The sequence below is a fragment of the Canis aureus genome, chromosome 35 (genome assembly GCF_053574225.1).
Source record: "Canis aureus isolate CA01 chromosome 35, VMU_Caureus_v.1.0, whole genome shotgun sequence".
NCBI classification, from domain to species: domain Eukaryota; kingdom Metazoa; phylum Chordata; class Mammalia; order Carnivora; family Canidae; genus Canis; species Canis aureus.
The window spans coordinates 24,183,026-24,210,745 of NC_135645.1; the positions used below are offsets into that span (position 1 = coordinate 24,183,026).

General features: G+C 37.1%; 1 protein-coding gene and 1 long non-coding RNA gene across 5 annotated transcripts in view; one reads left to right on the forward strand and one right to left on the reverse strand.

The window, feature by feature from the left end:
* LOC144305180 (uncharacterized) overlaps positions 1-7,118 on the forward strand; it is a 36,903-nt gene extending 29,785 nt beyond the window's left edge. The window contains exon 5 of one of the 2 annotated variants that reach the window (XR_013372214.1): positions 6,607-7,118. This is a non-coding gene — a long non-coding RNA (uncharacterized LOC144305180). The remainder of the gene's footprint in view (positions 1-6,606) is intronic. The other variant, XR_013372218.1, reaches the window with a different exon arrangement.
* The window catches only part of ADGRG7 (adhesion G protein-coupled receptor G7), a 65,134-nt gene that overhangs the window by 14,572 nt on the left and 22,842 nt on the right, over positions 1-27,720 (reverse strand). Inside the window, exons 4-12 of one of the 3 annotated variants that reach the window (XM_077883853.1) lie at positions 26,242-26,354; positions 23,908-24,057; positions 23,331-23,434; positions 17,496-17,635; positions 17,270-17,377; positions 11,189-11,349; positions 10,612-10,767; positions 6,700-6,812; positions 607-953 (exon numbers count right to left, since the gene is read on the reverse strand). In XM_077883853.1, the coding sequence (XP_077739979.1) occupies positions 607-953; positions 6,700-6,812; positions 10,612-10,767; positions 11,189-11,349; positions 17,270-17,377; positions 17,496-17,635; positions 23,331-23,434; positions 23,908-24,057; positions 26,242-26,354 (1,392 nt within the window). Of the gene's footprint in view, positions 1-606; positions 954-6,699; positions 6,813-10,611; positions 10,768-11,188; positions 11,350-17,269; positions 17,378-17,495; positions 17,636-20,145; positions 20,337-23,092; positions 23,300-23,330; positions 23,435-23,907; positions 24,058-26,241; positions 26,355-27,720 lie in introns of those variants that run through there. The other 2 variants (XM_077883854.1, XM_077883855.1) reach the window with 2 other exon arrangements.

The window sequence follows — 27,720 nt, forward strand, 5'->3', positions numbered from 1 at the left end:
GGTGGCTCAGCGGTTTAGCGACAACTTCTGTCCAGGGCCTGATCCTGGAGACCCGGGATCGAGTCCCCCATTGGGCTCCCTGCATGGAGCCTATTTCTCCCTCTGCCTGTGTCTCTGTCTCTCTCTCTCTCTCTGTGTCTCTCATGAATAAATAAGTAAAATTTTTAAAAATTTTTAAAAAAGAGGGGGAAAACAACCTAAATCCTCCTTCACTTGAATACATTTTAAATTAGGTATCACTCATGTAATTCTTTGCTGGAACCTGATAAATTTTTCAAATTATTTTTCTTAGTCACTCTGATTTTCTCAAAACATTTCTTTTAAGGTAGTGAGGAAGTTAGTCACACGTGGTCTAAATTTCAAATTAAACTAGTAGAGATATTAAAGAAAATTAACATCTTGAGCTTGGCTCAGGACGTGACTTGTGACTGATCATGTCTGTCTCCTTCCCAGGAGTGTGAGCAACCAGACAGAAGGTACATTCCAGTGACTGCTGGATTTCCATTTCCCTGCAAGGCCTTGCACCCTCAGGTCTTCAATAGGTATTTGTTGAAATTAAGTTACTTCAACAAAATTAAATTTCTAAGTGAAAAGGCAAACACTTACCCCATCCGATTAAAGAGATGAACAGAATGAAATATTGAGGAAGAGGCTTCATGGTCCTAATGAGAAGGAAATAGAGCTGTGCAGCACTCAGTCCAGTCCAGGTAAACGTCACCAAAAGGAAATAGTGCAGCAAGGCAGCAACCACAGTGCACGTGGGATTCCGGACGTCATAAATATCTTGCGTGAGCATTTCATTAGCATCAGGGTCCATCTGAATGGTGTTATTACCAACTTTTTTTAAGTTCTTATTGGAGTTTTCGATTCCAAACACAAAGAGGAGGTTAAAAATCAACATTGAGATGCAAAGACTGACCAACACCCAGGTTACTGAAGTTTTTCTGATGTTCCTGAAAACAAATTAAATATAATTAAACAAAATAAACTCTAGTGAAATTGTAAGTGAACAAAGAAACATTATTATCCAATGTAAATCCAGCTCATAGCCCAGTGGGCCAGCTAGTAAATCTCCCTTCCCAAGTATACCAGAAGAAAGTAAGTTAGAGAAAACAGTTTGATATGTCCCCTCTTAAAATTGTGTTGTAATAATAATAAAAAAATTGTGTTGTAATCAAAGGTGACAACTATTCTTCAGAGAGGACCCCTGCCTTGAATGCAACTTTCTGGTACCTATACCCTGTGTAGTGTCCTCCCAGGGCCAGCCTGTGACTTGATCTATCTAATGAAATGCACCAGAAGGCCTGACAGCTAGGGCCAACTTACTCAGCAGATAAAGTAGTCCTTTTGCCAATGATACTTTTACAGTCCCCAGCAAAGTTTTAACTCCTTTTAAAACCAGAAGGGACAAGAATGAACTTTCAGAGGTCAAAAAACAAATATGAGCATATAAGATTAATACCTTAATACCAATACAGTTGGAAAACAGTTTTCAAATCTTTTTTTATGGAGAAGGATCCCATAAAGACACTCTGCTTATGAAAATCATAATAAGCTTTCCCCTTGGTCTAGCTAACCTGCTGAAGAAACCACATAGGAATGCTCTGGGATTATATGGAGAGGGAGAAAGACCCAGCTATCCCAGCATCCCAGATGAGCCCCGATGAGTCCAACTCCACCCACCATCTGACTGCAGCCTCACAGGAGACCCTAAGAGAGACCAATAGGAGACTCATACAGCAAGCCCCAGTCAAGACACAGGATTGTTAGAGATAATAAAGTAATGTTTTAAGCCACCAACTTGTAGGGTAGTTTCTTCTACCACAGTAGATAAAAGGTTCTACTCTAGATCTGCAAGGATATACAAAGGCTATCTATAGAAAGGCTCTAAATGGATTTTTAAAAATTTCAAAATAGGAAATTATTGCACGTTCATAGATGAATCCATGTTCAAAGGTAGAGAAAAAGTTGCTTGCATTTTAAAAAGTATTTTATATTTAAAAAATCAAGTATGGATTTTAAAACAATAAGGCCAAATATAATTTTAAACTGCTATTATGCATTTAAAACAAAATGGTATAATATTTAGTTTACATTACATTTAAAGAGTAAGGTTCCCATAAACAATTTTAAATTAAGTAAAAATATTTAAAATTTATTTCATGGCCTATTGCTGCTACTAAAGATATTTTAAGCAGACTGCTGATTACTATCTCTTTGAAAGGCTTACGCTCAACAAAACCTCACATGTGTCTTTTCTGTAAGACATTTCATAACCCTTTTTCCATCAAGGACTAGTGTCCCAAGGAGCATACGTTAGGAAATACTTGATGACAGTCAAATGGTCAAGATGTTCTGAATAAGCCTTTTATTTATTTATTTATTTTTAATTTTTTTTAAACTTTTATTTATTTATGATAGGCACACAGTGAGAGAGAGAGAGAGAGAGAGAGAGAGGCAGAGACACAGGCAGAGGGAGAAGCAGGCTCCATGCACCGGGAGCCCGACGTGGGATTCGATCCCGGGTCTCCAGGACCGCGCCCTGGGCCAAAGGCAGGCGCCAAACCGCTGCACCACCCAGGGATCCCTGAATAAGCCTTTTAATATAAAACATGCTTTAACACTGTTCCTTCATTTGAAGATGTAATTTCTGGATGTAGAACCAAGTACTCTTTAAAACTTTTGAGTTTTTTTTTTCTTTTCATTTCTACCTAAGATCTTTGCTAGAAAAGAAGAGCATCCTCTCACTTTGTCTTCAAGTTGGCACTGTTTACCAGTAGTCTTTAGAAGTCAGTGCAAGAAAGAGAGAGAAAGTGTGTGTGTGTGTGTGTGTGTGTGTGCATTGATATTCACGTCTGTGTTCTCTGGTGGCCCACCTGTGTATTTTCAGATTGGCAGAAAATTCAAGGTTGCCCTAACTAAGGTTGATCTCACATGGGAGGTTTCATATCTCTTTACTGTGCCTGTATTGTTTTCCTTAGTGGGTAGAGGTAGATAGATCCTTAAGTCCCCTCTAATGACATGTTACAATTGTCAGTATACCACATCATGTAGTCTTATATTAATTAAAGTTATAGAATCTCTATTCAGCACCATCTAAGCCTTTACAGCATTTTCAGACTATGAGGCTCCTTGGAATAATTATTTCCCTAAATGTATTACTGTGCTTAAAATTCTAATGTCTTTAAGTACCCATTTTTAATGTCCTAGAATCTGATGAATAACTCTGTTTGCCAATTACATATCCTTTATGATTTTATAACATTCTATCATGAATCTTCTCAGTTTTTGGGAAGGTGCACAAAAAGCATGTATTTAATGTATAAAAACCATATATTTATACAGAACTCTGTTCATTCTCTTGATGTTTTATTTGAGATTTTCTGGATAATTCAAAATTTCAATCAGTCTTTGAAAGTTTTAATGAACAGAACTGCAAAAAAGTACTCAAAGGAATCCTTTTATATAAAAATAAAGTTAGTTTCTGATTTTTTTCCAATTTCAAACATAACTTATACAGGGAGAATGGGCTATTTTCAAGTAGTCTGGCTCTTCTACTACCTTCTGTGCATTGATATTATTTTATTTTACATATAATATACTTTATAATTTATATATTATATAACATATTTTATACTTAAATTATATATAATTTGTTATAACTTCTACACTTTATATATAAATTATATATAATTATGTGGGATCCTGTCCATGAACAAAGAAAATTATTTGATACCCAATTTAAAAATCAATGCCATTTTTTAAATTTTGGTTTTTGCTTCCTGATGAGTTTTTAGTGACATTTATGGCAGTGAAACTGTGCTAAGAAACATATTGATAGAAAATGGAAAAAAAGAAGTCCAACTGGAAGGAGTGAAATTTTAGGCAAAGAAACTAGTTACGCAGCTACTGCAACTTATTCACATCGGATCAAATAATTGTTGAAGAGTGACTATGATAGAAATATAAACGAAAGGACATGGGGCAGCCTGGGTTGCTCAGCCGCTTAGCACTGCCTTCAGCCCAAGGTGTGATCCTTGAGACCCACATCGAGTCCCACATCAGTCTCCCTGCATGGAGTCTGCTTCTCCCTCTGCCTGTGTCTCTGCCTCTCTCTCTCCGTCTGTCTCTCGTGAATAAATAGATAAAATATTTTTTAAAAATTAAAAAATAAAAAATAAATTATTTTTAAATAATAAAGGACAAATATAAGAGTCATTTCCTCTCCTATGACAGACATATAATTACATGGCATGGAATTCTCCTTCAAGGCACTTATCACTATTTGTAATTATATACTTAATCCCGTATATATCTGTATAACATCTCTCTTCCTCCAAGAATGTAAATACCATGAGAGATGGAGCTTACTTGTCTCGTTCATAGTTTTATATTCAGTCTGCACATGGTGCACTCAGTATAAAAACTCAGTATAAAAGTATTAGTTTTTAAGCACTCAGTATAAAAACTTTAAGTGAATGGCAAGAGACTCATGAAGAGTGATAAGTAAAGAAGAATCAAAAGGAATTCTGGCTCTTTGAAAAAAATGGCTCATTCTAAGTATGAGGCAGAGAAAGTAAAAAATTTGCCTGGGTCGTCTTGCTGTACCTAAAATAAGAAAGTGCTGATGGGGATATACCAAAACAACATGAAGCGATTCCCTTTGGTTTCAGTGTAGAGTACACTTCTTTACAAAGGAATACAGTAACTAAATGTAAAAATAATAACAGGTAAGAAAATCATCATTTTCAACCACCAATGTAGTAATATATTCCAGTAAGGATCATCGGTGGACACCAAAACCACTGAGTAAAACTTGGGGAACATAATAGCATCCTATAGATCACCTGTTACTTACAAAGGGAAAGAACATGAGCCCTTAGGGTGTAGAAATCCAGTAGACACCACTGTAACCAAGGGATCAATAATGAGACAAACTGACACTACATGCTTCATGCTCTACCACACTGAGAAAGACTTAATCATTTAGTATTCTCATCAAAAATAGTTAATCTGTATCTAATCCTATGGAATATGACAGACAAATCCTAAGCTGTAGAATATTCTATCTTCTACAACATAACTGACCTGAACATCTCAAAAGATTTAATGTCCTAAAAGACCAAAACAAACAAAAAAGCAGAGGAATTATTTTAGGCTAAATGAGACTCAAGAGACATGACAACTGAATGAATTGGAGAAAAAAACCACCCAGCTATAATGAACATTACTGGGACAATTAGAGAAATTTTATTTTATTTTTTTTTTTAATTTTTATTTATTTATGATAGTCACAGAGAGAGAGAGAGGTGCAGAGACACAGGCAGAGGGAGAAGCAGGCTCCATGCACTGGGAGCCCGATGTGGGATTCGATCCCGGATCTCCAGGATCGCGCCCTGGGCCAAAGGCAGGCGCCAAACCGCTGCGCCACCCAGGGATCCCAATTAGAGAAATTTTAATATGGGTTATATATTAACACAGTAATAGTATATTAATAGTAAACTGCTTGAGTTGAATTTCCTGAGTGAGGATGATGGTATTACACCACAGAGGAGAATGTCCCTGTTCTCAGGGAATACTTGAAGAACTGAGACATGACGCCTACAACTTTGAAAATTTCAGAGCAAAAAATAGAAAAAAGATATAAAGCAAAATATTAATAATTAATGAATCTAGGTAAAGGGTATATGATTGTTCAGTGTTCTCTCAACTATTCTGTGGCTTTTCATTTTTTAAATATTTTTTTTATTTAAAAAATTTTTAAAACTCCAGGAAGGATTTTTAAACAGCAATGCTTTTAAAATAAAAAATTCTGAATTTGTACATCTGAAAAAAACATTTATGAGGGAATTTAGTAGGCAGGAACAATTCTGAAGAAAAGATGAGTTCATCTTGAGACATCTTGAGTTTAAGAGGAGAACCAGGTAGGAATGTACAATAAACTCACTTACTCCACAGGTATCCTTCTACTATGGGCCAGGTACTGTGCTCAGTCCTGGGGATACAGTGATCAAAACAAACAATAACAACAACAACAAAAAAATCAGAGAAGGTCACTGTCCTCATCAATTTTCATGGTGATGGGGAAAACAGCACACAAGTGAACTAACGAATAACAAGCTTATATTTACAGATTATTAAAAATATAGCATATAAAAAAACACAAGTGCTATACAAAATTGGACCTTTAGTGAGGAGGTCAAGGTGGAAAGAAATGTATGTTTATACGTAATTTTTTAAATTAGATTTTTTTAACTATAGAATTCAAAAACTTTTAGGAACTTTTACCACTTGAAAACTAAATATATATTGTAAACTAGTTTAATTTTCAAAAACTCGCTGTTTAGCAATGTTTTGTTCTTTTACCAATGCAAATTGGTAGATACGGTTCTGTTCAACACAAGGGAAACTATAGCATTAATGAGCAATGGGACCATACTAGTTTTACATGACAAGCTTGTAATTACACGGTATACAATTTTTCTGCAAGGCACTTACCACAATTTTAATTATATAGTTATTTGTATGTATTTCCTAGCTTCTCCAGAACTGAGTATCCTCTTCTATAAAATGAATTTGTTGAACTAACTCTGATTTCCCTTTTAGTTCCAAGAACTGTATTCTGATAAGAATATGTGCAGAGGAAATAATATCAGGAGAGCAATTTCTCTCATAAGAAGAGCTTACTTCCCTTCTTACCTGGTGACAATCTGAAATACAATTGTGAGAGCCAGACCAGTAATGGACAGCGCACATCCAACGCTGGATAATATGTTTAGTGATTCAGGATATTTGTATTTCTTTTCAAAACTCTGGAAAATAAATTAAGATTTATATTTTTAAATAACCATTCCTGAAATGTCTATGAAAGTCAACATCATAAGAAGTTACATGTGTCAAAATAATCAGAAAATTTCTAGATATATCTTCTTATAAAACTGTTATGTTTTAAAAGGAAATAAATTCCTTATCTCTGAGTAGTTTATATGAAGTATAATGTTGAGAACAATGATTTTCCTCGATGTTTAAAATCAAAGTTGTTTGGATTAGATTAGATCCAAATTTTTTTTTACATTTTTAAATTTATTTATTTTTTTTGCACGCAATAAAACTTTTATTTTTTAATAAAAAATTTATTTTTTATTCGTGTTCAATTTGCCAACATACAGAAAAACACCCAGTGCTCATCCCGTCAAGTGCCCCCCTCAGTGCCCATCACCCAGTCACCCCCACCCCCGCCCTCCTCCCCTTCCACCACCGCTAGTTTGTTTCCCAGAGTTAGGAGTCTTCATGTTCTGTCTCCATTTCTGATATTTCCCACCCATCTCTTCTCCCTTCCCTTATATTCCCTTTCACTATTATTTATATTCCCCAAATGAATGAGAACATATAATGTTTGTCCTTCTGCGATTGACTCATTTCACTCAGCATAATACCCTCCAGTTCCATCCACGTCGAAGCAAATGGTGGGTATTTGTCGTTTCTAATGGCTGAGGAATATTCCATTGTATACATAGACCACAGCTTCTTTATCCATACATTTTTTAATTTATTTTTTTTAATTTTTATTTATTTATTTATGATAGTCACAGAGAGAGAGAGGCAGAGACATAGGCAGAGGGAGAAGCAGGCTCCATGCACTGGGAGCCCGATGTGGGATTCGATCCTGGGTCTCCAGGATCGCGCCCTGGGCCAAAGGCAGGCACCAAACCGCTGCGCCACCCAGGGATCCCTTTTTTTTTTTTTTTAATTTTTATTTATTTATCATTTTTTAATTTAAATTCAATTTGCCAACATATAACACCCAGTGCTCATCCCATCAAGTGCCCTCCTCAGTAGATCTAAATTGACTAAAGTTACTTCATTTATCCCTTATATTATTTTTATGTGTAATTATAATCTAAGAAGAAATCTGCATACCTAAGCTAGTACACTAAAAATAAAGTTGCAGAAATATTTTTTGGACTTGGAAAGATGTTCATATGATCCTGTAAACTTTTTTTAAAAAAGAGGTCTAGTCTTTGTCTAACATATCTATATCTATGCCAGTATTTTAGTATATATTCCTAGTATATTCCATGCGAGTATGTGCTCTTAGAAATCTGGAGAGGTAGGAATGGTGGTCCCTGGGTGAGTAGGATACGTACAATTTTTGCCTGTCTTTATTTTAATAATTTAAAAAATTAGAAAGTAATATTTATATAGCATGAAAGTAATATGGAAGTATTAAAAGAAAAAACCTATAGGGCATCCTGGGTGGCTCAGCGGTTTAGCACCTGCCTTCGGCCCAGGGCGTGATCCTGGAGACCTGGGATCGAGTCCCACATCGGGCTCCCTGCATGGAGCCTGGAGGGGAGCTGGCAGCTTTGGGCTCAATGGGTGATGGGTATTAAGGAGGACACTTGTTGTGATGAGCACTGGCTATTATACGTAAGTGATGAGTCACTAAATTCTACTCCTGAAACCAATATCTCACTGTTAACTAAGTAGAATGTAAACAAAAAAAGTGATACTAAAAGAAAGTTAAATCTAGTGCATTAAAGAAAAGGAAGTAGATGACATAAAATCATTCAATCATTCAATTAATTAAAAAACTATAGTCATCTCAAAAAAAAGTTTATAAAACGTGGTTCTATATTGGGGCACCTGGGTGGCTCAGTCAGTTAAGTGTCCAACTTTTGATTTTGGCTCAACTCATGACCTCAGGGTTGTGAGATCAAGCCCTGTGTCAGGCTCCACACTGGGAATGGAGCCTGTTCCTGCTTAAGATTCTCTCTGTCACTCTCCTTCTGCCCTTCCCTACCCCGTCTCCCTCTCAAAACAAAACAAAATCAAACCAAACAAAACAAGGTTCTATAATTCGATATTCTATGCGGTACCAGTATGTTCGGATCTCCACTGGCTTCCCAAACATGGCTCCATCACACTGGGAAATGAAAACACCTGCTTTTCTCAGGAAGCTTCATGATATTAATAAGTGTAAGGTATTACACCCCTCCATTCCACTGCATATGAAAACATTCCATCAAGCCTAAAAAGTAACACTTTTGGTTTTACCAGGATAATAGGTTTCTGGAAATAGAATAAGCAGAAGTCCCTCTCCTAGAAGAGTCAGCCCAAGAACTTTCAGAGGTACACTTATAACTGCACACCAGAGCTAAGTGTTACCAGTTGTTTGTGCAGGGTAGCTTTGAAGTTAAAAGATATAAGGAGGGACACCTGGGTGGCTTTGTCAGTTAGGCATCCGACTCTTGATTTCGGCTCAGGTCATGATCTCAGGGTGGTGAGATCCACACTGGGGGTGGAGCCTACTTAAGATCCTCTCTCTCACTGTCCCTTTGCCCCTCCCCATCTAAAAAAAGATATAAGGACTACATCGACAGACGAATGCATAACGAAGTTGTGGTGTACACGTAGGACAGATTATGAAGCTATTAAAAAGATGAGCTTGTGCCATTTGCAGCAACATGGACGGACTCAGAGGGCATTATGCTAAGGGAAATAAGTCACACAGAGAAAGACAGATACCATATGATCTAACTCATGTGAAATCTAACAAAAAAACACAAATGAATAAACAAACAAAATCATAATCAGATGTAGAAATACAGAGAACAAACTGATGGTTGCCAGATGCAAGAGGTGTGGGCGATGGGCAAAATGTGTGAAGGGGGATGGGAAATATAGGCTTCCAGGAATAATAAGTCACAGAATTAAAAGGCACAGCATAAGCAATACAGTCAGTGATACTGTAATAGCAGTAGGGTGACAGATGGCAGCTACACTGTGGTGAACACAGCACAATCTAGAAACTTGCCAAATCACTATGTTGTACCCTTGAAACTAATGTAACATTGGGTGTCAACTATGCTCATAGAAAACATTTTTAAGATACAAGGAATACATAAAGGAACTATGGGACAAACTGGATGAATTCGAGAGCTTTTCCTCTTTTATCTTCTAGCACAAACTTAGCAACTTAGATTATCCCAATGGAAAAAGCTTTGGGTAAATGATTTATACTGTCCATCCAGGGGCACCTGGGTGGCTCAATAGTTGAGCATCTGCCTTTGGCTCAGGTCGTGATCCCCGTGTCCTGGGATTGAGTCTCACATCAGGCTCCCTACAGGGAGCCTGCATCGCCCTCTTCATGTGTGTCTTCATGTGTGTCTCTCATGAATAAGTAAAGGAAATATTTTTAAAAAATAATTTAAAAAAATCTGCCCACCCATAGTTAAGTATGTACTGTGCCCATCCCCAGCACACAGCCATACAGCCTTACCTCTGGCTATAACAACTTCAAGTTTCACAACATGTGAGTTAGTTGGATAGTCTGTGAGCTCCTCTTTTGCACACGGGCTCCCTTCTCATTATTCAATATGCAGTGCCGACCTCATCCACCCTGAGACCATACTGCAAAAAGCTCTATTTACTTGCTTTTCTCAGGACCTCCTTTTTATAGTCTTATCACTCCATTCCTTGTTTATCCATTTAGTCTAGGTTGAGTATCCACACACACTAAGCCCCAAAGTTATCTCCAATTACCACAATTCCAGAATTATGTATAAGGAAAATTCTCATCTGGAAAGAGATTACTATGTACATCCTTACCATTAATACAGCAAAATTAGTAGTATGGTTGCAGTGGCAGTACAATAATCCATCAGTGGCCCTAATTTTGTGACATCCATTCGTGTCCCAATCCTTTTTTGAAAAACTCCAGTAGACACAGGCATAGGAATAGAGCTGGAATTCTTTTGAGTCATACTATAAATAGAAAAGACAATTGCAGCCAATTATTTAAAAATGCCTACTCAGGTAGAAAAAAATCAAATAAGATAAGCATATGAGAAATCTATTAGGTATGTGCCAAGTACAACATCTTTGTTATAGATTAGAGAGGGAGAAAAGGAATATAAAATTCAAATTAGCTCATTTTGCATTTAGCTAGTCTGACAAAAAAACGTGGAATGTTTAAATGAATATCTTCAAAGATTCTTTTAAAGAGTTTTTCTGTGAAATTAATATACTGTACACCTAAAACTAATATTACACTGTATGTTAACTAACTGGAACTAAATAAAAACTTTTTAAAAATAAAGAGTTTTCCTGTGGATTTCTTTTCCCAACCAACCCTGCTTTGTAATCAAAAGTGGCCTGAATTTTATTTGTTGGTGGAAAAACTCACCCTTGGATTAAAGACGATGTTAACAGAAGTTCCCTGATCTCCATTTTTATCGGTTTTGCTTGAGATAATTTTTTGACTAAAATCTGATTTAGTTTTAAAAGTTTTTGATTGGAAAAGTTTGTTCTTTTGATACACTACAAAGCCACATGACTTTGTGTCACCTGAGAAAAAAGAAGAAAAAAACACTAAAATCAACAAAAGAATCCTAGGGCAAAGAACAAAGAAAGTCCCATGTCATCGTTTAACTGCATGGCTGCTTAATATTTGAGTACAGTACAGTAAAAATGGTTTGCTAGCTGAATCTTTACTTAATTGCAATATGTAATTAACATATGTAACCTGTGCCTGGCCATTCCGTTTACATTACTTTTTTTTTCCTGAGGTCCAGATTCCTTACCTTCTAAATGGGAACAAAAATTTGGGGTATTATAAGGATCTCATGTATAAAATAAACATCTTGCTTCCTATGCAGGGAAACAGAGTGAAGACATTCAGGTAGCCCAGGGCTGCTTCATCCACTGATAAGACATCAGACAAGAAACAGCAATGAGTGGATATCAAGACAGCAGTGCCTAGGAAAGTGCTCTGTGAGACCTGTTTCCTCTTAAAAGGGACAGAGTAGAAACCAGTCTATTCAGTCACAGAGTTAGGAGTTCACATCATGTCAGGGATTGCTTCCGTGGAGCCAGATACTCTCCATCGTCTCTTGAATTGTTGGTCTCTGCTACTTCATGATGATCACAGGGTTTTCCCAAGACTGGAAGGCTATTGTGACATATTTCTTCAGGACATTGGAAAAAAGTGGTCAGTTGCTCCTCAGATTTCCTAGAAAAGCATGGCCATAGTAGAGGGTTTTGCATGGAGGCTGGCCATTGCAATTGTCAAACAGAACGACCTGAGGAATGCCCCTAACACTTTATACAACTGATGGCCATATTTAAGGCAGAAGCAATTATAATAATTATATATTTTAACTGAATTAATTTTCTAAACTCTACATATGATACCAAGAAAACTAAAACAGTAGCAGTGAGGCAAGCCTATTTAGTGTGATTGGAGAGATAGGCAGACAAGAGCCTGACAGGCCCTAAAACATCCTCCACAGCCAACCATGTTCTATCCTCTACCTAGACATAAAGACATTGCTTTAGGGAGCTTTTTCATGGCACATTGGCCTTGCCAAGTTGTTCCTTCTGAACGTTGGATGACAAAGTTAACCCTAAAATTGCAGTAAGACTTCTTTTCATTATTGTTATACATATATATATATATATATATATATATATATATATATATGTTTTATATGTTTATATATATATAAAAGAATGACATGCTTGATGGAAAAGCCAAATCCAGGGGTGCCCAGGTAGCTCAGTTGGTTAAGAATCAGACTCTTGACTTTGGCTCAGGTCATGGTCTCAGGGTCATGAAACAGAACCCCATGTCAGATTCTGTGCTCAGTGGAGAGTCTGCTTGAGATTCTCTCTCTCCCTCTCCCTCTGTCCCTCCCCCTGCTTATGCATGTGTGAGAGCACGCCCTCTCAAATAAATACATAAATCTTTTAAATAAATAAATAAATAAATAAATAAATAAATAAATAAATAAAGTCAAATCCATAGAAATATATAAGTTAAAAAATGAAAGTCCCTGCTTATCCCTCTTCTCATTCTTAAAGTATTTTGGTCACTTACTAGAAAACAATCACTTTTATCTAGATATTCAGATTTATTAGAATGAAATTCTATTCACCATTATAAATTTTTTAATCTCCATATTTATAGATATACCTTCTTGATGCTTATTTATATTCTTTCTCTCTTTCCCTTTTCTTGATAAAATTTGTTAGAATCTTGCCTATTTTATAAGTCTTTTCATGGAGTCGATGTTCATTTTGTTGATCAAGTCTAGCATTTGTTAACTTCTATTTTTTTTATATTTTATTTATTCATGAGAGACAGAGAGAGAGAGACAGAGAGAGAGAGAGGCAGAGACACAGGCAGAGGGAGAAGCAGGCTACATGCAGGGAGCCTGACGTGGGACTCGACCCTGGGTCTCCAGGATCACGCCCTGGGCTGAAGGCGGTGCTAAACTGCTGAGCCACCTGGGCTGCCCTGTTAACTTCTATTTTTATTAAGTTTCCCCATTACATTTATTAATTCCTTCTCTTTTTAAAAAAATTTTATTTATTTGAGAGAGAGTGAGAACAAGAGATATCACAGAGAGAGAGGGAGAAGGAGAAGCAACTGATGGCTGAGCAGAAAGCCCAATGTGGGGCTTGATCCCAGGACCTGAGATCATGACCCAAACTGAAGGCAGATGTTTAACCAACTGAACCACTCAGGCACTCCTATTAATTCCTTCTTTTTAGTTTCTTTACATTTATTTTATTTTTATGCTTCTTTAGTTGAATGCTCAGTTCATTTTTGACAATATCATTTATTTTCTAATAAATTTATTAAAGCACATACATTTTACTTTAAATCATTTAAATAATTTACTCTAAACACTAAAAGCAGGCAGAACAAAATACAGGAGACTATCATTGCGACTTTAATGTAAGAAAGAATTTAAATAATTTTTTGTGCACATCCCATAGATGTTGACATGTGGTATTCTCATTCTCATTAATTTCTAAATACTTTGTAATGTACACTTTAATTTCCTAACAATTTTTTAAAAATTTCTAATTGGATAAAATCTTGGCCATTCTTTTGTGGTACATTTTTTTTTTAAGATTTTATTTATTTATTCATGAAAGTCACAGAGAGAGAGAGAGAGAGAGGCAGAGGGAGAAGCAGGCTCCATGCAGGGAGCCAGACGCGTGATTCCAGGATCGCGCCCTGGGCCAAAGGCAGGCGCTAAACCGCTGCGCCACCCAGGGATCCCTTGCGGTACATTTCTAGTTTTATTGTATCATGGTCAGGAACTATGTCTTACATAACTTTTATTTTATAAATGCATAAGCTTTTCTATGTGATCAATAGAAAATGACCATGTGGTCAGCAACAAATGGTCAGTTTGTGAAGCACTTGATGGGTATGTGAAAAGAATTTCTATTATCTCTTTTCTGTCTATAAGCAGATTTATTATCACACACACACACACACACTCAAATGTATATAAATGTCAAGCTTATTAATTATTTTTGTCTACATGATCTTTAATTTCTGGTATAGTTGCATTAAAATCTTTCCCTATCAGAATGGTGTGTCAATATGTCCCTATATTTCCAACAATTTTTGTTTATATATGTCAATTATGTCTTTTTAGGGGAAAGGGAATTAAAATACAGATAATTCTAGGGTTTGGTTTCTAAAAATCATATAAAATATGTCCCTTTCAGTCCTATGTCCTTGTCTTTTAACAGTGTGTTTTAGCCCATTTGAAAAGATTGATAATTTATATGGAATAAGAAGTTAGATCCCTATCTTTCACCAAACATATAAATTCTACATTCACTGAAGACCTAAATGCATACACAAACACTAAAAACATGCAGGAGAAAAATAAGATCTATTGTAGTGAATTTAACACAGAGAAGTGTTTCTTTTAAAAAGTACCAATTATAAAGGAAAATACTGATATATTGGATTGCCCTATAAATTAAAAATTTGGTATGACAAAAGACCTCAAAAGCCAAGCAAAATAAAGCTACAGACTGGAGGAAAGATATTTGCAACTTTATAACCAACAAATAATTAGTGTCCAGAGTACATAGTGTGGAGAGTACATGGCCAATAAGGAAAAGACTTACAATCCAATAGAGAAATGATCATAGTATTTGAATAGGCAAGTCGCAGAGTACAAAATCAGAATGTTTAATAAAGACATGAAAAGGAAGAAGAAATTCTAACGTATCATTGAATATCCAAGCTGCAAAAGGAATACTTGCCATTTATATCAACATGGATGGAACTGGAGGGTATTTTGCTGAGTGAAGTAACTCGATCAGAGAAAGACAAATTATCATATAGCTTCATTCATATATGGAATATAGGAAACAGCACAGAGGATCATAGGTGAAGGGAGGGAATGCTGAATGGGAAGTCATCAGAGAGGGAGAAAAACCATGAGACTCTTAACTATAGGAAACAAACTGAGGGTTACTGAAGGGGAAGTGGATGTGGGGATGGGGTAACTGGGTGATGGGCATTAAGGAGGGCATGTGATGTGATGAGCACTGGGTGTCATAGACAACTGATAAATTATTGAACACTGCATCTGAAACTAAGTATGTACTATATGTTGGATAATTAAATTTAAATTTTAAAAAAGGAATATGTGGGATGCCTGGATGGCTCAGAGGCTGAGCTTCTGCCTTCAGCCCAGGGCGTGATCCTGGAGACCCGGGATTGAGTCCCACATTGGGCTCCCTGCATGGAGCCTGCTTCTCTCTCTGCCTATGTCTCTGCCTCTCTCTGTGTCTCTCATGAATAAATAAATAAAATGTTTAAAAAATTTTAAATAATAAAAGGAACATAACAGTATTTTTAACATATTTATCACATAGACAAAAGTTCATAAGCTTGATAACATCTAAATAAATCTCCCAAAAGAGATGTTTAGTTTAAAAAAAGTGAGTTCCATACAACACAATACCACCTGGGTAAATATTTAAAACCCACAAAATAGAATATTTTATTATGGATATATAAATATGTAGCAAAAGTTTAAAGACAACCATAAAAATGAAACACACCAACTAAAGAAAGATATAAGTTCTGGGGGGAGGGATGGGAAAAAATAGGGCACAGGACTTCAGGTACAGCAACATCTTCCTTTTTAAAGAGGTCTGAGGCAAACATAGCAAAATTTGACATCAATTGACCTTGCTGGTGGGTACATGGGTGCTGCATGCATTATTTTCCATACTTTTCTATATGCATGAGATATTTTTAAATTAAAAGGAAAGCACAGAAAAGAGCATAAAAGACTTAGATTTAATCTCCAGTTTCACAAAGCATGTAGCCAAAGCAAATGGAAGCAAAATTCCACAACATGCCAGATCATGACCTCCTTCCTTATCAGTGCTATTATGAACTCTAAAATATGTACTTTCTGGCATTGGGTTGCTTTTTAAGTTTTAGGCTTTTTTAGGTGAGGGAAGGGCTGAGGAAGAGGAAGAGAATCTTAAGCAGGCTCCAGCCAGCACAGAGCTGATGTGGGGCTTGCTCTCACAACCCTGAGATCATGACCTGAGTTGGTGACATCAAGCTTCTGAAGTTTAACCAACTGAGCCACCCAGGCACCCCACATTGGATTTTTTATTTGGGGATAGAATAAATATGTGTGCTTGCTTTGCTTACTATTATTGTCAAAATAACCATTTTTTAGGCTTTGAAAAGTACAAAGATTTCATGTTAGACATAAAATTTTCTGAAGGACCATATGCAAGATGATAGGAAGCCCAAGGTGAGCACTATATTAGTGGAGATAACTAAAATCTGTTGCTACAAGATGATGACTGTGCCAATTACATAAAATATCCCAAGGCAGGTCCATAGGATGAATCTGAGTCTACGAGTGCCATGCCATCAGTAAATATGGGCAAAGTTTATGACTGAGTATTTTTAATATATTTTAAGTGTAAAACTGACCTGCATTAGCTAGATTTTTCTTAGAAAACCTACTCGTGTCCATGACCAGAGCATTTCAATTCTGCTCCAAAGATTTTTGAAAAGGAAAAAAAGGAAAGAAATCCTCTCCGTCATCTAGAATAGCAGAGTTGAGATTACCATAATTTGTCAGAGCTCAAATGTACTCAAATGCAAATTATGCAGTATGAAACAAAGTAAATATTATTCTTTGCTCAGTGGATTTTAAAATACTAATTCCATAAATTTGAGTGTACTTTAAAAAAGATTTTATTGATTTATTTGAGAGAGAGAAAAAGCCTGTGTGTGTGCATGAGTGGACAGAGGGACAAGCAGACTCCCTGCTGAGTAGGGACCCGGATGCTGGAGCTCAATCCCAGGACCCTGAGATCATGACCTGAGCTGAAGTCAGATACTTACAAACTGAGGCACCCAGGAACCCCCAATTTGAATGTATTTTTTAATGTCACAAAGTTTGAGACCTACTTTTTGAGGTTTGGAGCAAGATTTGAAGCTCAGTCTCTATGTCTGGATTAAGTGCGTCCACGTTTGTCTCCACAACTGTGGAACCAGAAGTGAGAGAATCACTAGTTCCTGTGAGAAGGAAAAAAGAAGAATTTTTAAAATCTACATTTTTCATAGACAGGGCATTATTCATGGTTGATAGCAGAATGCTGTCTGCTATTTTAAGTACATGAGACACACCGCTCACCTTTCTTCACAGAGAAGCGAACATTTTTAAACTGCTCAGTGCCTTCTGAAGAGAAAGCCACAGACTGTACTGCCACATTAGGTTCCACCACTGACTCGTTACCCAAAGACGTAGAGTAAATTTCCATTTGCTCAATAAGCCTGTGTAGAATAAAACATAACAATGTAATTTTCTAGAGATTTGTCATAAAACCAAAGGTGTGTGTTCTCTCCCACATTCCAATAGAAAGGCTCAACCATAAAACTCGTGATCACAACAACATTGGCATAATCAACTTAAAATAATTTATTTTCTTCACCAGAGTCTTGCTTTATTATACATACTTTTTCTAAAGTTCTAATGGACTGACTCCCCTGAAGGATACTCTGTATACAGATGCCAGCAAACTGGAACTCAAGAATGACCAATTTCCCCACAGAAATAGTCTTTATTGTGTTGTTCTTCATATAAAGGATCCTGTTACTACCCATCATTGGCCAGACATGCTCTTCATGTTTCTCCAATTATGAGAACCAATTTCCACTTATTCAACTCCTTCCTCTCACCCAAACTCCTTGGAGTCTAAAGCATCTCCTGATAGCTGTTGGTTCCAGAGGCAACAGTTCATTTGGAACCATGCAAGAGTAGAGCTCTGAGCTCACTGCCTCATTTATTAACTAAACATTGCAGGTTTCCACGATGTTCTTTTCTACTTTGGATAATTTCAGAGATAAGATTAGATGGAAAATGGGAGCGAGTTAGAGAACCTGTCAGTTTGGTGATCTCCATAGAAAAGTCTTAAGACCTTTTTATTTGCCTTGTTTCCTAGAAGAAATATTTGCACTATTTCTGTACTGGACCAAACAAAATCTCGAGAGCTTAGATAACTGATTCAATCTAGTTTTACCAGAAATAAAGTGATTTAATTAAAATGTATTTGTTCCATATTCTAAATCCTTTATTTTGGCCACTAAAGTATTTTTCCCTTTCCCCAACTAACGTATTAAAGAGACAAATTTTAAAATAATTAAAGATTGCTTTTATAAAGAGAATAGATAATCATTTATATGGAAACATTTGAGTTGGCTTGTTTTGAATGTTTTCCTTTCATAACGCCATTTTCTGAATTTTTAGCAATCCACATTGTATATTTCCCACTTAATAACAATCATACTCTAGGGCTGCTTTCCACAGGAGGAATACATAACAAAATTCTCATCTTCTAAGAACATATTTCATATATTTGTCAACCAAATAATATCTGTTGAGTGCCTACTAAGAGGTCATACCCCCATGAAACACTGGTGATAGCAAGAGGCACTCCCTCAGGCATTTGAGGCTAAAGGGAAGGAAGTACCAGATATCTGGGAATGACTGCAGAGTTCACAACCACTTTGAAAGGGTTGCTCTAGGGGCACCTGGTTGGCTCAGGGGTTGAGCGTCTGCCTTTGACTGAGGTTGTGATCCCAGGGTCCTGGGGTCAAGTTCTGCATAGGGCTCCCTCCAGGGAGCCTGCTTCTCCCTCTGCCTATGACTCTGCCTCTGTGTGTCTCTCATGAATAAATAAATTTGAGGGAAAGAAGAGGAAGGAAAGAAAAGAAGAAAGAAGAAAGAAAGAAAGAAAGAAAGAAAGAAAGAAAGAAAGAAAGGAAGGAAGGAGAGGGAGGGAGGAAGGAAGGAAGGAAGAAAGAAAGAGGGAAAGAAAAGAGGAAAGAAAGGAAAGGAAAGGAAAGGAAAGGAAAGGAAAGGAAAGGAAAGGAAAGGAAAGGAAAGGAAGAAAGGAAGAAAGGAGAAAGAAAGAGAAAGAAAGAAAGAAAGAAAGAAAGAAAGAAAGAAAGAAAGAAAGAAAGAAAAGAAAAGAAAAGAAAAGAAAAGAAAAGAAAAGAAAAGAAAAGAAAAGAAAAGAAAAAAAAGAAAAGAAAAGAAAAGAAAAGAAAGCATTGCTGGAGCCACAGCCACTTTGAAGGCCATTTTTTTCTACCATATGATTCTTCCCTGCTCTTGCCCTAACGGATTAGATTAGAGATGGGTGTCTGCCTCAGAGTACCCAATGCAGAGGCTGGCCATTGACCAGTACAAATAACTGGAAGAAGCAATCAGATTCTTTTCACTGAAGAATTTTCAGGTTAGTGCCATAGTTATTTCAGGAAAGTCCTGGGTAAGAGGGGACCAGAGAGGTCATTCTGTCATTGTAAGGACAAATACAAATTTAAAATAAGAGGCTTAATTTTTTGAAAATAAAAGAAGCAATTTCTTTCTCCTCCTTTTCCTTTGAGCATCTACTTTAGAAAAAAACTTTAGAAGGTCTTTCTCTTCTCTTTGAAATATAATTTTTTTTTGAAAACTAGATTGGCATTTTGTCTACCTAATGACTCAGGAATGGCTTTCTCAAGGATATGAAAGCCATCTCTTTGGAATATAAACATCAAGGGAGTTAGTGCCCCTATTTCCCAGTTCCTGTGGAGGGTGGGAGCTTAATTTTAGTGTGTGGGAACCTTGCTCCAAGTTGCAAAGCTGCCTCCTGTCACAAAGGTATGAGAGGTTTGTTCTTCCTTCGGATAAAGTCAGTTAGCTAACACAGATGGTCACCTCAGTTACCAGGTTAACTTAACATGAACTATGTGTGACAGCGTTGTCAGGTTCTCTTAATTGAGGGCTAGTTATTGATTACCTGAAAACATGTATGTAATGGGTTATATCTGCTTGGCTGTATAAAGAGGTGAGATTCTTCTCTGTCTGCGATCTCTTGGTGTTTACCTGTGATTGATACACATCACATTCTGGTTTAACACTTATGCAATGAAAAGCGTTTTCCTTCTCTATTGTCTTTGTGGAGAGCACTTCTGGGTTGAGAAAAAATTGTGTTTTTAATTTTATTTCTCCAACATTGAGAAAATGGTTAATTTATGAGAGAGCAGAAACTAGAAGATGAAATATACAAGTTTATTAAGTCATGTTAATTATAAAGACCAACTGTTAACCTTTTTTTTTTTTCAAGACCAAATATATAAAAGTCAGGTATCGTGCAAATGATTCACATATATTATCTCAGTGAAGCCTCACAAGAATCCTACTAAAGTGAGCCCCAAAAGTTACTCCTATATTATACTGAAGAATCTGAGTCTCTTCCAAGAGAAATGAATTTGGCCAAAATCATATACCTACTAAATAGCAATGCTAGGATTTGAACCTAGGACTGTCTGACTCCAATATAACCATCATATTATCCCAGAAGGAAGGCCTACATAGTCCTCTACGGGGACTTTCAGAGCTGCCTGGGATTCCCTGCCATCTCCCTACTCCAGGATCCATAAAGCCCACCATATTATAATACTGTTCTTAAGTTCCCATGAGATTCTATAAGCCTCTTTAGGATAAATCGCTGGTCAAGATAATTTAAGTGAGCATTTTTTAACTAAAGGAGGCTGACTAGAACAAAAATACCAATAGAAATGTGAAATGCAAACATACAAGGTGGTCAGTATTAGAGAAGCCGTTTTACATCCCAAGGACAGGTAAACAGACAATTATGAACCTGAATTTGACAGCAAAGTTTCAGGGTGATAGATCAGTCTTTGCAACAAGTGGTCAAATGGAGAAATGAGGTCTTAGATTCACTGATCATAGTAGGATGCCCTTAACAGCAGAGACTTTGCCCATGATGCCTCTCAACTTAGACCAGGAGAATGGATGCACGGATGCTAGAAAACTTCACTATGACAAACTGAGCCAGCTGGAGCTGGGCAGGTTTTTTCCCTCCCTGTCACTCTCCTGTTTTACTCTCACACTGTCCACTTCTCCCCATGAGTGGAGAAGGGGAGTCCAGTAGTTTGGAGATGCAAACAGAAAATCGTAAATGAAAGAAGGGAACAGCCAAAGTAAGATGGGCAACTAAGGCCCAGTGTCTCTCAGGAGACCTTGCATCTAGGCCTAGTTTCAGGAGACAGAGTTTGGAAAGGAAGAGTTCCCCAGAGAAGCAATTCCCTTCCCCAGGGAGAGAGAAACATTAGAATCGCCTCTGCTGGCAGTTCCTGAGAAGTACTAAGGGCTTGGTGAGCTGATGTAGGGGTTGGAGCTTGAAGTGACAGCCTTATCTAAATGAATGAAGGCCTGAGTCCACAAGGGCTTATGCATAAGATCACATGGGAGAGACAACTGACAGACCAGGATTAGAAAAGTAAGCAGACCAGAAATCCAGAGTGGGAGGAATTACTAGGAGTGCAATTGTAACATTTCATGTTTCAGTGTGTCCCATATTTAAATTTTTTACTCATCCTCTAATCACCTCCTTTGAAGCCTTTGGAGATTGCACATAAATCATACAGAATCAATTTTTTCTCCATGTTGTAAGCCAGTAAAATTCATAATTTCTTATTGTCAGGATAGTATTTTCATCTGTATCATAATGTGTGACTTTCTCAGCTGAATCTCATAGTTGCTCTCTCCTCAGCTTTCTCACCAGAAAGAAACATCCACCCTTCTCCTTTCTCCCTAGCAAGACTGCAAACATAGTCTCCAGCTCCGAAGGGAGCCCACTCTGGCTCTCAAGCTCCATGTTCACTGAACAGAGACTCTGAATTCCATGGCCACTTCCTTCTCCAACTTCAAGAAAAATGGGAGTCTTTATACTCCCAGTGAGAAGGGCCCAGACACCTACTGAAATCTGAAGTCATAAAATACACCAGCAAAACTGTTGAAACAACCACCTCTACCACCGTCTTTCAGAATTATAATCTTTTGAATGTTCCATCCATTTCATGATTTTGTGCTTTTTCTACATTGAGGGCTCACTGTAAAAATTAGAATACTAAGAGTTACTTCTAGGAATTTCTCCTAAAAATTATGGGCCATACAAACAGAGATTATGTATAAGAATGTTGGTTGCTCAAAATAGTAAAAGACTTGAAGCAATCTAAATGTCCCTCAGGAGGAATTGCTTAAATAAAAGTTCACTCATGCAGTATCTAAAATTTATGATGTATATGTGTGGATATTTATACTGAAAAGATGTTCATAAGGTATTAAGTGACAAAAAACAGCTATAAATCAGTAATATGTAATATGATACAAACACAAAAACACATACAGAGAAAAACACCTGGAACAATATATACCAACAGGTTAAAAAAGGTGGGACAATTTTTTAAGTTTTGCTCATATATATATTTTCTTATTTTTCTATGGTGAGTATGTATATTTACTTAATTTTAAAAATTTTTAAAAACTATATATAAGATAAAAACATAATGAATCCTAGTAAGGGAGCTCTATAATAAAGCACATGAGTTTTATTACAAATATACAACTAAAAGATGCCCAAACATAGGAATCAAAAAGAGAGAAGGCAGGTAGAGTTGGATTCTTTTTTTTTTTTTCCAATGTAGCCTTGGGAAAGCTAAAGAAAGCTAAACCAAGACACACCAGGATGTTGGGGCTAGCTGAGTCATGTACAGGCAGCTCGCAATGTGTCCTGCAAAGTCATGCTATTATTTTTAGCTCTGTACATTGAGAAAACAGTTGGAAGAGCTCCTACTGTGCCTGCAGGTTGACCTTTGGCCACACCCAAGGGAAGGCTAGGAACATAGGTTCTAATCTGAATCATCCCAGTTGTTCTCTACCTCCTGAGCCGTGGCCTCCCCAGGAACCAGGAGTTCACATGTACCACTCTGTCTAAGCAATGAAGATCAGATCAGGTGATCTGGGAAAGGTGGAAAGCCAAGACTTCGGTCTGCATTCCCGGGAATCAGCCAGTTAGTGCATCCATGAGAGAAATCAAGACATCTTTCTCAATGCTGTAACCCAGGAAACTAACTAGCACTTTGTGACGTCTTCTTTACCAACTGGAACTGTGCTTACGTTGCAAAGGTATCATCATAGTCAGTAGCAGCAGCAGCACTTTGAAAAACATCTTCTTTGGCTTCTAGAAGTTGACTCACTGTGGCTACAGCAACAGCTTTCGCCTGCCAGGAAGAAGGCAGCAAACAATCATCGTAGAAGACATGTGTCATATACAATCCTCACCACCATTATCAAGCATTATTATGGGGTCAAGTGGCACCATTAGAACGGTAATCTAGAGGCAGATATTTTTCAAAAGTCAAGGTGTCATTTTAGATAGCAGAGAGAATAAAGGTAACACATGGTGAAATTTTAAATTGAGTCCTTCAGGAAGCTTAGGTTTCTGAATTCGGCCTCAAAGCGAGGTCCTTCACAGAACCTCTACCCCAACCCTAGGAACACCAAAGCAGACACACACAGAAGCAGAAACTAAGTAAGACTGCAGGGCTCTGATGGTGGAAACATAGCCCACAACACGTAGTATAACTCTCATACTTACTATTGAACCAAGTAAAGTGATTTCTAGTTTTGTCTTTCTTTCCATGTCTTTTTTTTCCCTCCCCCTCCCCCTTTTTAAAAAGCTTATGAGTTTTACCTCAGAGGAAGCATTTCTGGATGTGTTGAAGATCTGCCCAACCACTCTAGTAGCAGAAGTGACATTGTCAGGAGTTAGTCTCTTGGCATCAGATGTTAAAATCTGAGCTTCATTGGAAATATTCAGAGACTGTGACGAGATGTTGTCTATCTGTTTAAGAAAAAAACAAAAACCCTAACTTCATACAGCTATGTCTAAACACTTTGCAAGCAATTGCAGGTGGGAATAAGCTGGAATTTAGCTGATAATCTCATGAACATCCACTTGGTTCTTCATGTTTGCTTCTCTCCTTGAGTAAAAGACACAGTACATGCAGGCTGGTGGGTTTTCCAGCTCTTACTATGGGCCAGGATTAATGAACTGCCATAGGTAGATCAATGCTCCTCAAGGTGGGATCCATGACCCAATGTTGATTCACTGTTTGTTACAGGCTTCATAGGAAGGCAAGCACAGAAACTGAGGGTAACTGGTCAGAAACTTACACAATTGTATGCTGGTGAACCCAATGATTCGTTTCAATGATTTATATTTAGATGGTAGCTACACTTGGGTGAGCATAGCACAACATATAGACTTGTTCTAATCACTGTTTTGTACACCCAAAATTAATGTAACACTGTGTGTCAATGATACTTCAGTAATAAATAAATAAATCTTTTTTAAAAGAGGAAAAAAAAGATTTATATTTTATCTGTCTTTTTTCATCCCATTTTCCTAATAATTAATTTTTACTACATTTTACAAAATTATTGGTCTGCAGGGGGTTGGAAATTGTTAAAACAGCTTTTCAGCGCAGATTGGGAAACACTAAACCCTATCTCCAGGTACCAGCTGGCCCCCTGGCTCTGGTGTTGTGAGGCTAACACCAGGTGTTAATGTGCACGTGTTTTTCACTAGATGGCAGCATTATTTCAAAAATCAAGCCAAGATTACAGGCCATTCACAGGGGAGAGTTGAAAACAATATTCAATCAATGTACAGAAATGAAGAAAGCTCTCATTCAATAGCTAGGTCTCTGCTCTGGGCCAGGCACTTCCCTGGATGTTTTGTAGGTATTATCACATTTAATACACAAAACAACACTATGAATGGAGCATCCTCATCCCTGTTTAAAGGTTTAGAGAGGTAAAAGAGTTCAGATTAAAAGTGTCAGAGCTGCAGAGCATCTGGGTGGCTCAGTGGTTGAGCATCTGCCATTGGCTCAGGTCGTGATCCCAGGGTCCTGGGATGGAGTCCCACATCGAGCTCCCTGCAAGGAGCCTTCTCCCTCTGCCTATGTCTCTGCCTCTCTCTGTGTGTCTCTCATGAATAAATAAATAAAATCTTAAAAAAAAAAAGTGTCAGAGCTGAGAGCCAAAAACTGGTTAGTGAGACTCCAGAACATGAGGTCTTTCCCCCAGTTTGTGAAGTTGGCACAAACTATGGCATTAGCATCCACCTCTACTCTCCACTCCCAACCCCATTTCTACCCCTAACCCTGTCTATCTGCAATTAGGGAGCCAGCATGATACAGTGTATACTTTAAAATAAAAATCCTTTTTGGCTATGGTTCACTGCACCTCTCAGAGATAGCTTCCTCATCTATAAAATAGGTACATTAATAACTATATAGTTGTTGTAAGAATTAAATATGATAAAATAACATGTAAAGTGTCACACAGTATTTGGCACACAGTAATTGCTCAATAATTAGTATAATCACTATAATTATCTATGAGAATAACTGAGGTTCTAGAAGAACTAAATGAGATAATGTATTTGACATGCCCTACACTTAGAAGGACCAAAGTTTCCTTCTCCTCCCCTTTCTTGGCCCCAGATATTAGCCATTCCATGTATTTGCATTTAGGTATACACTAGGTTAAAATAATTTAATGAAAAAATTGAAAAAATATCTAATCATATGTATTACCTACTTCACTGGCTCACAGATAAGCCCTGAGATGAGCATTAGGGTCTCAAAAGGTCTTTTTTGGTTGTTGTTTTTCTCCCCCTTTATTTTTAATCTGATTCAGTTGACCATCAAAATACATTCCCTTTGGTCTCAAATGTCAGTGATCTATTTTCAGTCAACACTTCATTGGTCTAAAAAGATGAGGCTATTTAAAATCTGTTATAGATCATCATTTGCTAAAATTTGCTGAACCAACAGGTCCAGTAGTCCCTTTTCACAAACAGATATCGACTTCAAAAAAAAAAGAGTGGTTTTAGTTACCAGTTTTTGTTATTTCTAATATGAGAGTTTTAAACGCATTGGCCATTAGGTATTTAAAGAACAGACTTACATAGTCCGAACTTTCTCCAGTTGCCCAGCCCATGGCCTCTGTGGCATACCTGTTTTGCCAGGGTTTCCAGATTTTCATTGCAATTTCCTATGGTCACGTTTTGTAATACTATCACTCCATACTTAGTAATATTGCACAGCCGCGTTGCCATTGGATTGCCCGCTTTAATAAAAAGAAAAAAAAAAAAGACTGTTTGCAAAGATGGCAAGATGCACTAGCAATTTTCTGCTCCTGTACACATCCCCTTCTGTGTGATTTTGCGACTCCCACTTCTCCATTTTCTGAATCTGGACTGGACTTATCACTTGCATTGACCAAGAGAATGTTCTGTGAGAGTTCCAGAACCTGGGCCTCAAGACTTGAAGTTGCAGCCTTTCTGTCTTGGGACACTGTCCGGAGACTCTTGTGTGGGGAAGCAGCTCTAATCTACTAGAGGGTGAGAGGCTATGTGGAAGACAATTGAGGCCATACAACCAGCAACAAAGCACCATGTGAGTGAGGTCATCTTGCACATTCCATCAGTCCATCAACTCAGAGATCTATGAAAAATCTAAATCATTATTCTTTGAAGCCATGGAATTTGGGATGATGTAATACACAGCAATGGAAAAGTGAATCGGGTAGTCACTACAGGAAACTTTTAGGCAGATGTCACTTATCTTGATTTTTAAATCCGAAAATCAAAAGACCAGCCAACTATTTCCTCCTTTTGAAGTCTGCAAGGAAGATGTGCCTTCCAACAACTAGGGACATAGGGCTTTGAATCGGATATGATGAAGGTTGAGAGATCAGAAACAGTATGAAAAATTCCTACTAAGTATTGAATCAATCAATCGATCTTTCCTTCTTTATCCAAATCTGAGGAACACCTGAAAGGCAAAGAGTTCCACTGTATTGTAGCACCTATTTGATACCTGGTTGGCTCTCAATAAATACTTTTTGAATCATTGGGTCTATTTCCTGTAATTATCGCTGAGCCTCCCTACCTCAGTGTCCTCCTGTGGTCCTCCTCTTAAGCTAATGCTTAAGAGGCTATTAATAGATAAAATCACCTCCAGCTCTCATTAGAGACAGCTATCTGAAGGTGAAATTTTCTCAGGAGTAGCTTCTAGCAGCTGCTTCTTGAGGTAACACCTAGAAACACTGAAATTAGAGATACAAAGTAGAAGGTTAAAGCCACTCTTAACTTACATAATGGCTCCACCTCTACTTTATGACATAATGAAAATTTCAAATATATTTGTAGAATTTTATTCGTTTAATACATTTTTTCCTATATATTACTATATGAATGAATATACCCACTCAAAATCAGTGAAAATATTTTGGTCATTTACTATATCAACTTAAATAATTTAGAAGTAATTCTTAATATGAAACTAAAAGCAAATTTGCCAATAGCTGGAATCTATATCTCTAAAATTATTTTATAGGCTCAATTTGAAATTCAAAGGTGTAAAAAATAAACCTGTTCATAAGTGTTGCTCAGAAAAAAACATATAACCAAATAAAAGAGCCAAATGAAAGA